The sequence below is a fragment of the Copadichromis virginalis genome, linkage group LG9 (assembly GCF_057382275.1).
Source record: "Copadichromis virginalis isolate Kocher_CV1m ecotype Utaka linkage group LG9, C_Virginalis_male_GT1.1, whole genome shotgun sequence".
Lineage (NCBI taxonomy): Eukaryota > Metazoa > Chordata > Actinopteri > Cichliformes > Cichlidae > Copadichromis > Copadichromis virginalis.
In genome coordinates this window covers 2,979,752-2,996,882 of record NC_140626.1, presented here as the reverse complement: position 1 = coordinate 2,996,882, position 17,131 = coordinate 2,979,752, and the positions used below count along the sequence as shown (strand labels likewise).

The following is a 17,131-nucleotide window of genomic DNA, read 5'->3' as shown; positions in this document are numbered from 1 at the left end:
GGCCGTTAAGGTGCAGAAGCTCAAAGGGTTTTTGAGGCAGTTATGGCGTATAACTGAAGCGGTAATAAAGGGGAAGTCTGAAAGTTTCATTCCATCGATTGTGTGCTTCATTCTGGTGAATCCATCTTATGATGTATTTTATTCGGTTAGCTAAATAGTCTAAGGACTGAAAACATTTTGATGCAATCATTAAGGAAAAATTATTAATTTGGAATAAGTGAGTGATAATTTGGGGGAGGTAATTATACCTAGCTTTTGATAGCTCAAAAGTTCAAATCTTGGTCTGCAGGAATCATTGAGTTCTTCATTATTGGAAGTATTATTAGTAATTCATTTTGACCAATCTGATGTTCGTGAAAAATTTGTAATGAGATGAAATATGTCCTTTACTGAATTTGTTGGTTCTTGTAAATACAGTAATATATCATCAGCATATAAATGAATTTTGTGTTCTAATATAGAGGTTTGATTACCTTTGATATTTTTGTGGAATGGCAAGTGGTTCTAAGAAAACTGCGAATTATTAGGGTGAGAGTGGGGATCCTTGTCTTGTCCCTCTCTCCACGCTTAAACATTGAGAGATGATCCCATTAGTGGTGACCTTGGCCTGTGATGGGGTATAGAGAGTGGTTATCTAATAATTAATAATGCTGGGCACCCTTTAATATAGGTGACAGAGATCCTCTGGATTGTTCTGGGAATATGATTCACTTGGGTATGAAACTTGCAGACTGTTGTTTTAGTTGAAGGAATTAGGTTTATTATAGGTCGTGTTCAAATTTACCTGCTCTGCCTCGGGGTGTCTAGAGGCAAGAATCAAGCGCACCATGTGCTGAGCATGCAGAGTGGATATACCTAAAGGAGCTGCTGCAGCTGTAACTGAGTTAGTGTGATTGAGTTGTGCCGTAATGAATCAGTAAGTGTTATTCCCTTGGCAAGTTAATTGGCATGATGCTGGTTGTAACTGTTTGTGCATGTTAAAATTATGTGTCTCAGTACATTGATACTATGTTGGTAAGATTATTTAGCACTGAGATAACAGCAGTGGCCATAATCTATTGAATAATTACATCCAGTTGTATCAGGAATTAAGTTAAAGGACTTTTTTGCTGTTTAGTTTAACTGTTGCTAGCTTTGCCATATCCGTGCCTTACTATTAGCAACTTGTATGACGTGCTATGAAGCAAATTTATGGTCTACAGTGACCCCTTATGGACACTGGGAGACATCGCTGGTGTCAGATAAATGACGTTATTGTGATTGTGATTACACTTTGATGTAAACAATTCTTCCGTGGGACTTTATTAAAGACAATCAACCCAACATGTTTCTGACTTGTATATCTAGTGTTCCAATATGTCCTCTGCAGGTCGTTTGTGTCACGGTCCTGGGTCGGTGAGCCAGTGCTTTGAGTTTCTTGTGTCTCTGAGTTTTTGTATTATGCTCTTAGTTCTTTGTTGTTATTCTATAGTCTATTGTCTTAGTTTGGCCTTCTTGTATCCTGTTTAGTTCTCTGAGTAGTTAGTAGCTGCCCTCTGTGTCTCTTTGTTGTTGTTCTCTGTGTTTCTTAGTTCCTGTCTCCCCTAGTCTAGTTTGCATCTGTGCTACTTCCTGTTATACTTTGAAGGTCTGTGTCTCATGTGAGTGTATCCTACTTTGCTCACTTGTCTCGTCAGTTCTGATTTCTCCAGCTGTGCTCCCCTTCTGTGTCTCATTCCCCTCGTTACTTCCCAGTGTATTTGAGCCCTGTGTTTCTCTGTGTCAGTGTTGTGATCTCCGTCATGCTGTGTGTTTCTCCCTGTGTGTGTGTTTTATTAGATTCTTCTCAGTTTAGGATTTGTAGACGTTCTTTGTTTAGCAATTAAAGCTCCCATTTGGAGTTCAATCCCGTTTCTAGTGAGTTTGCGTTTGGGTCCAATTCCTGCCTGCACACAGCCGAAACATGACAGTTTGGTTACCATCTGTCCTTAGCTGACTTGAGCTGGTAGTACTTTCTACAATCTAGGTTGTGGATTGACTCAGGAGCTACATTTCCTCCTTTGCCAAAAAAATCCTGTGGCTGGCACCCTAAAAATCTATTTATTTTTTTAAAGGGTAGAAATAAGGTTTTTGCTACTATCATCTAATGGGTGTCAGGGCTGTCAGTTTCTCTTTACAGTAACATTAGTAGCAGCTGTTATTCCAAATTATAAAGTACTCTTTAAAATACACAATCTGGAAATCCCATTTTATGCAGCATGCCTGCCTGTGTCGATTATGGTGCATTTATGCATGACTATGGATAAGTACTTTGGGCAGGCTTGTTGGCACAGTGAGTGAGCACAGATGAATGAATCCCAGAAAGACTGTGCTGTGCTGTGTGGAGTAATGAAGGCTCCACGTCGCCTGTTTGCTTGGGCCTGCCTGAATCTCTGAGCCTCAACGCCAAAAGATTCCTGAGTTGATTTGACTTTTAAGCTGAGGAGTTGCTTTGGGGTGTTAAAAGGTATCAGCACAAAGTGTTAAAAAGTGAAGCAAGATAGAGACCTGTTAGCTCCGCTGTTGTAGTTTTCCACTTTTTTATTTTGGTTATGATACATAAATAGTGTCAAGATATATGACATGTGTCTTCACATTACTGAAAGAGCCACATTTCTGATTAGTCAGTGTCAGCATGAAAGGCTTCCATCTCGGACTGCAGCGAATGCTGAAGCATCTTTCAGCTTGAATTATTCTATAACAACCAACACTTGTTTCCAAAACAAGACGATGCATAATATAGCAAGTTTGGTGATAAAAGTCTGAGTGAACCTCACATTCACACAGATGGGATGGCAGATGGGCAAATGAACAGCTGTGTGTTGTATGGGACATCACCTCCCATCTCTAGCAGTTTGCCTCCTTGAAACATTCATTCACAGCACCTGCTGTAAAACTGATCTAGGCACATGTTACTGACTATAAATCACTGGATCCCTAACTTCACTTTAAACCACACGTGTATCTTCCTTAGCTGTAAAAAGTCCGTATTTGCAACGTTTTTTTGAGATTTTAAAGTGCGATATCAGGGACGAGTCAAATAAAGAAAGAAATTAGGTAAATATGAATCTTAAATACATAAGGAAACAGTAACACTATATTATCTAAGTTGAATGAAGAATAATAAGTACACTCTGACTGGTTGTCCTATGCTTACTACACCTTACACCTACAAAAGGACTGTTGGACTATGGAGACCCATTTGGTCTCAATGGTTTTTGGTCTTTGAGGCTTTGGTGACTTTTTGGCATTTTCCACCTCAGCAGTTGGTGAAACCGCTCGGTGATTTTCCATGGTCTCCATGCTGTGGTTCCTAAATGCTTCCAGGGGGGTTAGGACTCATTATTTACATGCTTGGCTGGATGCTTGACTCAAAACACCTGGATTTAAAGTTTAAGAGATCTATTCCAATATAGCATAGCACAACTAATCTCCTGCGACGATCTCTGTATAAATTTTACATGATTTAAGGAAAGCCTCATATCATGATGATATTTCTGTAGCAACACCATGTGTTAATGTGAACACACGAGACAAACCCAGAGATGTCTGACATTGACAACTGTGTGTCCACCTCTGATAAAGGTTCAGTAAAAAGGGAGCTACTTCAACAAAGCAGTGATCTGTACAATATGTGAGAAAAGTCTTTCTGGTAAATCTGGAAACAGCAAACTTTCATCAATGGAGTGCAGGGAGAGAGAGGACCCAAAAGTAGACACCCTCAGCAGACTGGGCTGGACTCTGAGTGAGCCTTTACTAGCTGATGAATGCCTTAAAAGGAAACCGAAAGCAACTGGAATAACAGCCAGGAAGCATAGGAACTTAGAAAAATGAAGGGAGGATAAGCTGAAGTTTGAGCAAGAGACAAAGAGAGTCTGGGACAATAAATATGACTGAAGTGGAACGGTAACACACACAAGATTAGACTAAATACAGCGATGGAAGAAAAAACTGGGACAGGAGCTAAACTAAGCAGGGACAAAACTAACACACATTTTTCAGTTTTATTGTGCAGCTCCTGATGAGTTGCAAGGTTACTTTAGAAGTTGTTAAACTGAAGTGTTACACAGTTACGTTTGTACTTCTCCATCCATCCATCCATTTTCTTCCACTTAACCCCCGGATAAGCTAAAGAAATGGATGGAAAGATTCCCAGACCAACCGAGACATACAACCTCTCCAGTGTTTCCTTGGTCTGCCCCGGGGCCTCCTTCCAAACAGTGTCCAGGGAAATCATTACTTTCTGCTCACATTTGGCTTGTGCTGTGGCACTATATTGCTGCAAATTAGGCAGAGTGCCATCAGTGACAATAGCTTATTTGAAAAGGACACAATAACATTTTCCTTGAAATATTGGGATATTATTTTGAGGCTCTGTCCTCTTGTCAAAGGGGACCATGATGGCACCTTTATTGTGCACCACTGACAGGCAAGATTAGGACCCATAATGCAGAATTCAGCAAGCCAGACACAAGTTTAAAACTTAGCTCTTACTGATGGTGATTCACAGGTAAACAATCCAATCACGGGTCAGGGCAGGAACAAACAAACTGAAAACACAGACTCAAGGAGAGCTTGTGGATGAGAGAGCACACACACACACAACACTAAGTCAAATCCATTTTGGCTGTAACAAGACCAAATGTGGAACAAATGAAGCGCTTTGATGCACTGTACACCTGCGTTTGTAGTGTGATGAAGAAAAACGATGAAGTAGCATCAGTTTCCTCTGTGTTTGTCACAGACCAGCTCACTTTGGTCACCACAGTGGCTCCTGCACGTTTTCTTTGGTATTCTTGCGTCTTTACAAATATTAGAGCGTGCTAGTATTCACACCTGACACATTCCATGTGTTTGCATTTCTGCATGTGTGCCTGAGTGTATCTGTTCATGTGCATAAGTATGCATGCTCACACATGTTTGTAGCCAACATTTGCATGATGTGAACCAAGCCGTCTTGCAGCTCCATAGCCTTCCCTTAACACTCAGGCCAGGCGTAGCTTTGCATAATGACTCACAGGCTGTGCTGCTCAGGGAAGATTATATTTAGAACACAGCCGAGGGTCGTGGGGCACTTGTGCACTCATCTTCAGGAGTCTGTTTTACCTCTGTTGCTTTGCTTGTTGAACTTTACATTTATAAAGTTCGTGCTCAGCCTACTCTGTAAGTGACATTATGTAAAACAGTCCAGATAACATCAATATTTAAAAGTTTTGAGCCCGTTGGGAGCACACTGCACTGCAGCTTTAACCTTTTTTTTAAGTGCACCACTGCTGCTTACAAAGGTATTTTCTTTTCAGCTAAAGTCTCTTGAAGTCTTCCCTAAGCTTCTGGAATTTGATGGAGCAATGTGTAACCTGAAAAAAGCACTGATGTCAGCATCATCTGTAGCTGTTGGGCGGACTGCAGTATTGTTCATGTTTGTGTGCTGCTCACACTCACACGATGAATTAGTATCGGCTAAAACATTGCTCAGACATGGTACTGTTGATTCTGTTCATCTAGACGTTGTCAGTGGCTCATCCGAGTGTCACGCGATCATACTCTAAAGACCTCACAGTACCTAATTTTCCTAATAGAGCAATTTGCTCTTAGGCTTACTCATGGTTCCTAGATGGTAAGTGGTTAATGGTTGCTATATAATATTTTTTCTTCTTTACTTCAGCACTTTGAGCGCTCATTGAGATAATTAAACGTAGAATGGGAGGAAGAGCTTTCAGTTTTCTGTGGAACCAGCTTCCAGTTTGGATTTAGGAGACAGACACTATCTCTACTTTCAAGATTAGGCTTTCCTTTTTGCTAAAACGTATAGTTAGGGCTGGATCAGGTGACCCCTGCTAGTTACACTGCAATAGGCCTAGGCTGTTAGGGGCTTCCCATGATGCACTGAGTGTTTCTTCTTCACTCTAGACATGGGGTGTCCAACTCAAGGCCTCGAGGGCTGGTGTCCTGCAGGTTTTCGATCTCACCCTGGGTCAACACACCTGAATTCAATTCAATTCAATTTTATTTATACAGTGCCAAATCACAACAACAGTTGTCTCAAGGCACTTGAAAGTAGAGATAGAAAAAAAGCTGGTTCCACAGAAGAGGGGCCTGAAAACCAGCGGCCATCCAGGTCTTTATGTCTTTAAGACATTCCTGCAGTTTAACTAATTGGTGTGTGTTATCTGGCTTCATGGACAGATAGAGCTGGGTGTCATCAGCATAGCAGTGTAAATGTATGCTATGTCTTCTAATGATGCTGCCTAAGGGAAGCATGTATAATGTAAACAGAATTGGTCCTAGCACTGAACCCTGTGGAACTCCATAATTAACCTCAGTGTGTGAAGAGGACTCTCCATTTACATGAACAAACTGGAGTCTATTAGATAGATATGATACAAACCACTGCAGTGCAGTACCTGTAATACCTACAGCATGTTCTAACCGCTCTAATAGAATATTATGGTCGACAGTATCGAACGCTGCACTGAGGTCTAGCAGGACAAGGAGGCCTGGAGTTGGACACCTCTACTCTAGACTTTTGATTCCCACTATTGCATGTAATTAACTTTTGTCTAAACTCTCCTGCATTGTGTGTTGTTTGCTGTTTATGGTCTTTCCTTTCTTCGTTTTTTTTCTTCTAACTGGTTGAAGAAGATGCTGCTGCTGTCTGAGCTCCTTGTTTCTGTAGTGTGTGTTATTTGACACACACTGAGATTATTTTCAAACCTTGGGCCTCTTCCCTATTATGTATGTAGTGTTATTCATTCATACAAATAATCATTGTTTTCTATTCAGCTTTTGATGTTTTCTGATCCTTTAGCAGCTTTCCTGCATGTCTTCAGTGAACATTGTTGCTTTTCTTTCCCTTGCCAGTGCAAAGGATTTGTGCACTAATTCTTTCATATCAGACCAGAAGGGCTGATTGTCTTAATAATGCCTGCTGGTGAAGCTTATCAGCAGTTTGAATTGTAAGGGGCTGTTCTCAAAAGCAGCTATAGAAACACAAATAGGAGAGTAAAAGAGCCCTCAGAGAGATTTGTGATATTGTTGCTGCTGTGGAAAAACTCATTTTCAAAGATTAAACGCTGTTTAGAATGTGATATCACCTGCAGCGGGTCGGAAACACAATAAGAAAAACATTATGCTTATGCTATTTATTAGAACTTTATTCAAATTAGAGGACTGTCTCCTTACTGTGCGTTGTAAAGAGTAATTGTGTAGTGAGCAGCCCCTAGTTTGATTTGTCAGAATCAGAATCAGAATCAGAAAGGGGTTTATTGCCAAATGTTGAGCAGGTTTACAACATTAGGAAATTGCTGCGGTGCTTCAGTGCAAACATAGTGTCATAAATAGCACTTAAATAGACATGAAAAAATAAAAGTAGGGATAAGAATTAAAAGTGCTACGTAGAAAGATATGTGCATGAGCTATACATGAGATATATACATGAGAATAAGAATTAAGAGTGCTACGTTGAAAGATATATACATGAGTGCAGGTGGTGATCAGTGCCAAACATGGAATGATGCAGTGAACACAGCGTAGGGTCATGTGTTAGTGGTGGGAACAGTCATACGGTTAGTGTTCATGTGTCCAACAGCAGAGGGGAAGAAACTGTTCTTATGGCGAGAGGTTCTGGTGCGAATGGACTGGAGCCTCCTGCCTGAGGGGAGCAGGTCAAACAGACTGTATCCAGGGTGAGAGGGGTCAGCTGAGATCCGAGCTGCATGCCCCAGTGTCCTGGAGGTGTACAGGTCCTGCAGAGATGGGAGTCTGCAGCCAATCACCTTCTCAGCAGAGTGCACAACACGCTGCAGTCTCTGTTTGTCCCTGATAGTGGCTCCAGCGTACCACACGGTGATGGAGGAGGTGAGGATGGACTCGATGATTGCAGTGTAGAATTGCATCATCGTCCGTGTTGGCAGGTTGAATTTCTTCAGCTGCCTCAGGAAGTACATCCTCTGCTGGGCTTTCTTGATGACGGAGGTGATGGTGGGCTCCCACTTCAGGTCCTGGGTGATGGTGGTACCCAGGAAGCGGAATGAGTCCACAGAGGTGATGGGGGTGTCAGTCAGGATGATGGGGGGGAGTGGGGCTGTGTGCTTCCTGAAGTCCACAATAATCTCCACTGTCTTCTGGGCATTCAGCACCAGGTTGTTGTGGCTGCACCAGGACACCAGACGTTCAACCTCCCTCCTGTAGGCAGACTCATCCCCGTCAGAGATGAGCCCAATAACGGTGGTGTCATCTGCAAACTTGATTAGCTTGACAGACTGGTGGGTGGAGGTACAGCAGTTGGTGTACAGGGAGAAGAGCAGAGGAGAAAGAACACAGCCCTGAGGGGAGCCGGTGCTGATGGTCCGGGAGTCCGAGACATTCTTTCCCAGCCTCACATGCTGCTTCCTGTCCGTCAGGAAGTCAGTGATCCACCGGCAGATGGGATCAGGCACATTCATCTGGGAAAGCTTGTGTCGGAGATGGTCTGGAAGGATGGTGTTGAAGGCAGAGCTGAAGTCCACAAACAGGATCCTGGCGTAGGTTCCTGGGGAGTCCAGATGCTGCAGGATGAAGTGTAGGGCCATGTTGATGGCGTCGTCTACAGACCTGTTGGCTCTATATGCAAACTGCAGGGGGTCCAGGAGGGGGGCCGTGAGGGTCCTGAGATGGGAGAGAACTAGGCACTCAAAAGACTTCATGACCACAGATGTCAGAGCCACGGGTCTGTAGTCATTTAGTTCAGTGATCCTAGGTTTCTTGGGGACAGGGATTATGGTGGAGGACTTGAAGCAGGCAGGCACATGACATGCCTGCAGTGAGGAGTTGAAAATGCCAGAAAACACTGGGGCCAGCTCGTTTGCACAGTGTCTGAGGGTGGCAGGAGACACGCCGTCTGGGCCGGGAGCTTTCCGAGCATTCAGGTTCTTAAACTGCTTCCTCATTTGTGTTTAATTTAGTGTAGGAACATGAAAGTAGATGTTGGTCTGACTGGACCAGACCTGGCAGATACTGTTTACTTTGCCCTTACTCCTGCATTCTTAGATTCTTTGCTAACTCTAACCCTTTGTTTAGCTTGAACAATGTTTTCCACAAGCCCTCTAACTCAGTTAAAGTCAATGCCTTGAAGGTGTCGTATCTGCTGGTTAGTTGAATTGCCTAGACAAAAAAAAAAGCTGTTCAACATTGGGGAGAAAAACAGGACATATAAGTAGAAGTTGCTAACGTAAATGTTAACGAGCTTCCGTGCTTATGTGTTCTTCAGTACTGACGAATTCTTCGCAATTACTCAACGAGCTCCACGGGGGAAAATGAAACTGAAGTTCAGTCTCTGTCCAATAAATACATTTCACAGTTAAATCAACACTTTCACACTGCGTATTGCTGTTGCATCTTTGTATTTAACACTGTGTCCAGTATTAGGACTTACTTACAGCTTACTACAGCTGAGCACTCCAAAGTGTTGCTTATGAACTTGGGGGGGATCTGGGAAACTGTGATAACAGTGACTCTGCTGCACATCACACTGCCTCACCCGTCCTCACCCTCCGACACACAGATATGCACCAAGAGAGGAGCGACTACACAGAACAAACAAACTATACAGCGGCTCTGCGGCAGATCATGGCATTGTTTGAAGCAGGCATTAGATTTATGCCCTAATAAGCAATTTTGATCATCTCTCTCTGTGTTCCCTACAACAAAGAGGAAGAGGGGGATGGGTTCGCTGTAAGCGCCTCCACATTTTCCACACTCGCTTCAGAAAGTGGGACAGAGTCAAAACGATGCGTTGTGCGGCGAGCACTTGGTGACTGAGTCACATGATGCCTGACAAAACCTATTTGATGCTTATTAAGAAAATGACCTGTCGGCAGTAAGCCTCAGTGGCTCTTGGGGGATGACAAAGGAACAGCAATGAGTCACGCAGTGACATTTAAAACTAGAATCCGTGAAAGAAGAAGAAAGATATGCCACACTAAACTGTTGCAGTGCCGCCTGTCTGTTAATGTCTCGCAGCACACTTCATAGCCTTGGCTGAATTAGTTTTGCAGCAGCACAGACGCTTGACAGTGATTGGAAAAGCTTCTGTGGTTGACCCAGCAACACATCATGGAACCTCATATACATATGTGTGTGTTTTTGTGTGGTAAACACCTCTTTCAGTGTGTGTGTAAGAAGCGATTGTCCGACTCGGTGTCAGTAGGTAATTTAGCGCGTCAGCGGGCTGGGCTCCTGTACGAGGGAAGCTGTTATTTCCGTTAAAGCTCTCCATGCTTGGTTGGTTTGGTTAGGAGCAGCGTGAATGGACAGTGGCACCTGGGTGATGGTCACAGTGGGTGTGTGATGGTGAGCAGCAGGGGATTTTGTTCAAGGCCGGCTGTGTGCAGACTCACATAGGAGTGAGGAACAGAGGAGATGAACAGGCTGCTTACAGAGGGAATTATTCACACTGAAAGTACAAGTAAGCTGAATGATTTATGTCCTGTCCTTGTTATTTTATGGAGCACTTTGCCAGTGTCGCAACACCATCATTCTGTTGGAAGATAAAGCACAGACAGAAGAGGCAGCACAACGAGGTTACTTGTGCGAATCACACATTTTTCTTATTGCAAATGCCATTTATTATGTTTTGCTGTATAAAAATAGTTTCTATCTCTCATTGTTAAAGTAGTTCTGAGAAACAAAATCATTGTCATTGGGAGCTATAGCATTAGCCAGGATAAATGCCTATCCCACAGAGGCATGTTACAGTGTATATATATGTATGTGTGTATATGTAGGGATGGGTATTGATAAGATTTTCACGATTCCGATTCCATTTTCGATTCTTTATCGATTCTTTTAAAAAGGAGAACACTAAGGTCGATTAGCTTAGAACTTTGTTTTATATCTTCTCTTTGAACAAGAGAAATTTAGGAGTAACATGGCCTTACAAACCCAACAGTGAGATCTTAAGAGATCCAGCCTACGGCTCTTCAATGGGGTGTCACAGGGTCCCCAGGAAAAAATTTTTAAATGTAAAATAATAAAATAAATTTAAATTTAAAGTTCATGCATTTATTACTTCTTATGGACTACTGTAATTCATTATTATTGGGATGTCCTAAAAACCAACCTTTAGTTAATCCAAAATGCTGCAGCTAGTGTACTGACAGGGACTAGAAAGAGAGAGCAGATTTCTCTTGTATTGGCTTCCCTTCATTGGCTTCCTGTTAAATCCAGAATTGAATTTAAAATTCTTCTCATCATATATAAGGTCTTGAATAATCAGGTCCCAACATATCTTCATGACCTTCAGTTTTCAGGCCCCTCTTCTGTGGAACCAGCTTCCAGTTTGGATTCAGGAGACAGACACTATCTCTACTTTCAAGATTAGGCTTCAAACTTTCCTTTTTGCTAAAGAATATAGTTAGGGCTGGACCAGGTGATGTTGTAATAAACGTACAGTGGGGCAAAAAAGTATTTAGTCAGCCACCGATTGTGCAAGTTCCCCCACCTAAAATGATGACAGAGGTCAGTAATTTGCACCAGAGGTACACTTCAACTGTGAGAGACAGAATGTGAAAGAAAAATCCATGAATTCACATGGTAGGATTTGTAAAGAATTTATTCGTAAATCAGGGTGGAAAATAAGTATTTGGTCAATAACAAAAATACAACTCAATACTTTGTAACATAACCTTTGTTGGCAATAACAGAGGTCAAACGTTTACTATAGGTCTTTACCAGGTTTGCACACACAGTAGCTGGTATTTTGGCCCATTCCTCCATGCAGATCTTCTCGAGAGCAGTGATGTTTTGGGGCTGTCGCCGAGCAACACGGACTTTCAACTCCCGCCACAGATTTTCTATGGGGTTGAGGTCTGGATACTGGCTAGGCCACTCCAGGACTTTCAAATGCTTCTTACGGAGCCACTCCTTTGTTGCCCGGGCGGTGTGTTTTGGATCATTGTCATGTTGGAAGACCCAGCCTCGTTTCATCTTCAAAGTTCTCACTGATGGAAGGAGGTTTTGGCTCAAAATCTCACGATACATGGCCCCATTCATTCTGTCCTTAACACGGATCAGTCGTCCTGTCCCCTTGGCAGAAAAACAGCCCCATAGCATGATGTTTCCACCCCCATGCTTCACAGTAGGTATGGTGTTCTTGGGATGCAACTCAGTATTCTTCTTCCTCCAAACACGACGAGTTGAGTTTATACCAAAACGTTCTACTTTGGTTTCATCTGACCACATGACATTCTCCCAATCCTCTGCTGTATCATCCATGTGCTCTCTGGCAAACTTCAGACGGGCCTGGACATGCACTGGCTTCAGCAGCGGAACACGTCTGGCACTGCGGGATTTGATTCCCTGCCGTTGTAGTGTGTTACTGATGGTGACCTTTGTTACTTTGGTCCCAGCTCTCTGCAGGTCATTCACCAGGTCCCCCCGTGTGGTTCTGGGATCTTTGCTCACCGTTCTCATGATCATTTTGACCCCACGGGATGAGATCTTGCGTGGAGCCCCAGATGGAGGGAGATTGTCAGTGGTCTTGTATGTCTTCCATTTTCTGATGATTGCTCCCACAGTTGATTTTTTCACACCAAGCTGCTTGCCTATTGTAGATTCACTCTTCCCAGTCTGGTGCAGGTCTACAATACTTTTCCTGGTGTCCTTCGAAAGCTCTTTGGTCTTGGCCATGGCGGAGTTTGGAGTCTGACTGTTTGAGGCTGTGGACAGCTGTCTTTTATACAGATGATGAGTTCAAACAGGTGCCATTCATACAGGTAACGAGTGGGGGACAGAAAAACTTCTTACAGAAGACGTTACAGGTCTGTGAGAGCCAGAGATTTTCCATGTTTGAGGTGACCAAATACTTATTTTCCACCCTAATTTACGAATAAATTCTTTACAAATCCTACCATGTGAATTCATGGATTTTTTTTTCACATTCTGTCTCTCACAGTTGAAGTGTACCTCTGGTGCAAATTACTGACCTCTGTCATCATTTTAGGTGGGGGAACTTGCACAATCGGTGGCTGACTAAATACTTTTTTGCCCCACTGTAGGATGCTGGGGGACTCCCATGATGCACTGAGTGTTTCATTCACTATGTGTTTATACACCTCTCTGCATTTAATTATTAGTTATTATTAATCTCTGGCTCTCTTCCACAGCATGTCTTTGTCCTGTCTTCCTCCCTGAACCCTACCCGGTCGCGGCAAATGTCCGTCCCTCCCTCAGCCTGGTTCTGCTGAAGGTGTCTTTCTGTGAAAAGGGAGTTTTCTCATTCCCATATGCTCAAAGGGTTCATTTGATTGTTGGGGTTTTCTCTGTTTTTTTTTTGTAATGTTGTAGGGTCACCTTACAATATAAAGCGCCTTGAAAAGCTCTTGTTGTGATTTGATGCTATATAAATAAAATTATATTGAGTTGTGTTGAACTGAGGAATATCAAGTTTCACAAAATCTGACTGTATCTCATTAATATTAATTAGCACCTCACTTTTCAGTCTCAGTACTATGTTGCTGCTAACAGCAGCATTTCTCTCGTCAGTCTTAACATTTTTTTGTTTGTTTCCAGGAGTCTACACCTTTGGCCTCTTCACTGTTGACATCTTTGTCAACGCAGGGCAGGTAGTGACAGGAAACCTGGCACCGTACTTCCTGACTGTCTGTAAGCCAAACTACACAGCACTGGGTTGCCAGCAGGCCCTGCGCTACATCAGCCACCAGGAGGCCTGCACAGGAAACCAGGACGACATCCTACGTGCCCGCAAGACTTTCCCATCCAAAGAGGCTGCGCTTAGCGTCTATGCTGCACTCTACCTAGCTGTGAGTTTTTCTTACATCCAGCCATATGTGTTTAGTAAAATCTTTTTGTTGTCTCTGATTGTATCACCTCCGTTTTGTTTGCGAGGGAGCTGGTGTTGGTGAGAAAGATGGATGGAAATAGGGTTTGTTTTGTTGTTTTTGCTGCTGGACGTGATAGCCCTGCTCTGCATCCCTGCTTTTGTTTCCGTGTCACCTATCTCTGCACAGTCTGTGTCGCTTGCTGTTCCCAACAGTAACCCACAGGGTGCCTGGTAGTCTCACAATCTCAGGTGGGTTACTGCTATGCAGCAGAATTCATGGTTCCATTTACCACAGCAAGTCTTCTAGGTCCTGAGCCAGCAAAACAGCCCCAGATCATCACAATACCACCACCATATGTTACTGTTGGTATGATGGTCCTTTTGTGAAGAGGTGACTTCCAAAAAGTTCAGCTTTGTCTCGTCAGTCCACAGAATATTTTCCCCAAAAGTCTTGGAGATAATCAAGATGTTTTTTGGCACATGTAACACTGTTGTGTTCTTTTTGGTTAGCAGTGGTTTTCTCTTTGAGCTCTCCCATGGATCCCATTTTGCCCAGTCTCTTTCTTATTGTTGAATCATGACCTCTGACCTTAACTTAGACATGTGAAGCCTGCGGTTCCTTAATTATGTTCTGGGTTCTTTTGTGACCTCCTGGATGATTGTTTGACGTGCTCTTGGAGTAATTTTGGTAGATCACTCACATTTTATTTATATAGCGCTAAATCACAACGGTTGCCTCAAGGTGCTTGTGTAGTGAGATAGCCACAGGCAGGAATGATTTCCTGTGTTGTTGAGTGGTGCATTTGGGCAATCTTAGTCTTTAAGTAGGGCTGGGCGATATGAACCAAAATTCATATCTCGATATTTTTTAGCAGGATGGCGATATAAGATATATATATCTCGATATTTTTTTTAAAGCCATAAGGTACGAACAAAAAGAGAGTTCTTAGTCAAAGCTGTGTCCCAGATGTCACACAGGCACTTTTATTAACATACATAGATGTACATAAAAAAAACTACTCAAAAATAAATTATGAGCATTTATTATATAATAAAAGTGCTCCATAAATAAAACAAAACTGTTGTTTTTGTGCATAACAAAGAGCTCACAATTGTGCAGTCAAAATGTAAACTTAAAGACGCTGAGCATAATAACAGAGACAGATTTCACAGTTCGTGTCACGGTCCGGGGCAGCGGCCGTGTGGAGAGTGGAAGGAGGACTCAAAGCGCAGCACTCATTCAGGTGTGAGGGTGATTTATTGATAATAACAAACATAAAGAGGAGATGGCAAAACAGAACTACGGATGAACTAAACTGGGTGAAACTACACAAAGGAATGGCAAACCTGAACACGAAGGGAGAACAGCAGGGAGAGCACGCAGAGGATTTCACAGGGTAGATGCAGAGTACGCAGGGTAACACAGAGGATGACCACAGGTAGGAACACAGACGACGCGACGAGGAGCAGAGGAAATCACACGCTATAAATACACAAAGAGACACTGGGAAATCACACACAGATGGGGGAAACAGCTGGACCTGATTAACCTGACGAGACAGGGGAACACTAACACCAGGGACCAACAGAGGGAGCACAAACCCAGAACCCAGTGTCTAAAATCCCAAACACAAACCATCCCAAAACAGCCATGAATAATAATGAAAGTAATAACAATAAGTACATAAACATAAAGTCACTGAGTCATGGTCGCAGGACCATGACAGTACCCCCCCCTCAAGGGCTGGCCCCCGACAGCCACAGAAACACACCACCAGATCCGGGCGGGCGGCAGGGGGCCCAGGACGGAGGGACCGGACCACGACCACGGACGGAGGCCCCAGAGTCCCAAAACAAAGATGAACACAAAACCCACAGGGGAGCAGAGTCCAAAGCACAGTTCAGGAGGCCGGCCGTGCGGAAGGCAGCGGCGGCGCGTAAAGAGTTCAGGAGGCCGGCCGTGCGGAAGGCAACGGCGGCGCGTAAAGAGTTCAGGAGGCCGGCCGTGCGGAAGGCAACGGCGGCGCGTAAAGAGTTCAGGAGGCCAGCCGTGCGGAAGGCAACGGCGGCGCGTAAAGAGTTCAGGAGGCCGGCCGTGCGGAAGGCAATGGCGGCGCGTAAAGAGTTCAGGAGGCCGGCCGTGCGGAAGGCAGCGGCGGCCACACAGGCGATGGCGGTCCGGGGGCCGGCCGTGCGGAAGGCAACGGCGGCTACTCAGGCGATGGCGGTCCGGGGGCCGGCCGTGCGGAAGGCAACGGCGGCCAGTCAGGCGACGGCGCTCGGCCAGTAGCCTAGCCAGCGGTCCAGAAAACGGCCGTTTAGCTCCAGACCCAAACGAGGCTGGGCCAGGCGAGGCTGAGGGCACGGAAGCCGGGACCGCAGCAGGCGGAGATGATGATGCAGACACAAAGGCTGGACCAGGCGAGGATGCAGACATGGAGGCTGGACCAGACGATGATGCAGACACGGAGGCTGGACCAGACGATGCTGATGATGCTGATGATGGACCAGACGAAGATGAAGATGAAGCCGGACCAGACGAAGATGAAGATGAAGCCGGACCAGACGAAGATGAAGCCGGGCCAGGCGAGGATGAAACCGGGCCAGGCGAAGATGAAGATGGAACCGGGCCAGGCGAGGATGAAACCGGGCCAGGCGTGGATGAAACCGGGCCAGGCGTGGATGAAGCTGTAGCTGAAGCTGGGCTAGGCGAAGCAGACGCTGAAGCTGAAGCTGGGCCAGGTGAGGATGAAGCTGGACCAGAACCAGGCGAGGCTGAAGCTTCAGGCTGAGGCGTGGCAGTAGCAGGTGGTAGCGCTGCAGGTGATGATACTGCAGGAGGCGGCGCTGCAGCCACAGGTGGAGAAGCAGCCACAGGTGGAGAAGCAGCCACAGGTGGAGAAGCAGCCACAGGTGGCGGGACGGGATCCTCGGGCCCCCCAGCAGGCGAAGCAGGAGGCTGGACGGGCTCCTCGGGCCCCCCAGCAGGCGAAGCGGGAGGCTGGACGGGCTCCTCGGGCCCCCCAGCGAAAACAGCCGCAGAACCAGTGGGCACCGGGGCCCCCGGCACACATGAAACAAAGCCAGTAGGCACGTGGGCCTCTGGCACACATGAAACAAAACCAGCAGGCACGTGGGCCTCTGGCACACGTGAAACAAAACCAGTAGGCACGTGGGCCTCTGGCACATGTGAAACAAAACCAGTAGGCACGTGGGCCTCTGGCACATGTGAAACAAAACCAGTAGGCACGTGGGCCTCTGGCACACATACGGAGGGCTGCAGCTGCGCAGAGC

The 17,131-nt window shown here is 44.9% G+C and overlaps 1 protein-coding gene across 2 annotated transcripts in view; it reads left to right on the top strand.

Annotated features, from left to right (window-relative positions):
• plppr5b (phospholipid phosphatase related 5b) overlaps positions 1-17,131 on the top strand; it is a 132,830-nt gene that overhangs the window by 35,381 nt on the left and 80,318 nt on the right. For both annotated transcript variants that reach the window (XM_085467430.1, XM_085467429.1), the window contains exon 3: positions 13,567-13,817. In XM_085467430.1, coding sequence (XP_085323556.1) covers positions 13,567-13,817 — 251 coding nt within the window. The remainder of the gene's footprint in view (positions 1-13,566; positions 13,818-17,131) is intronic.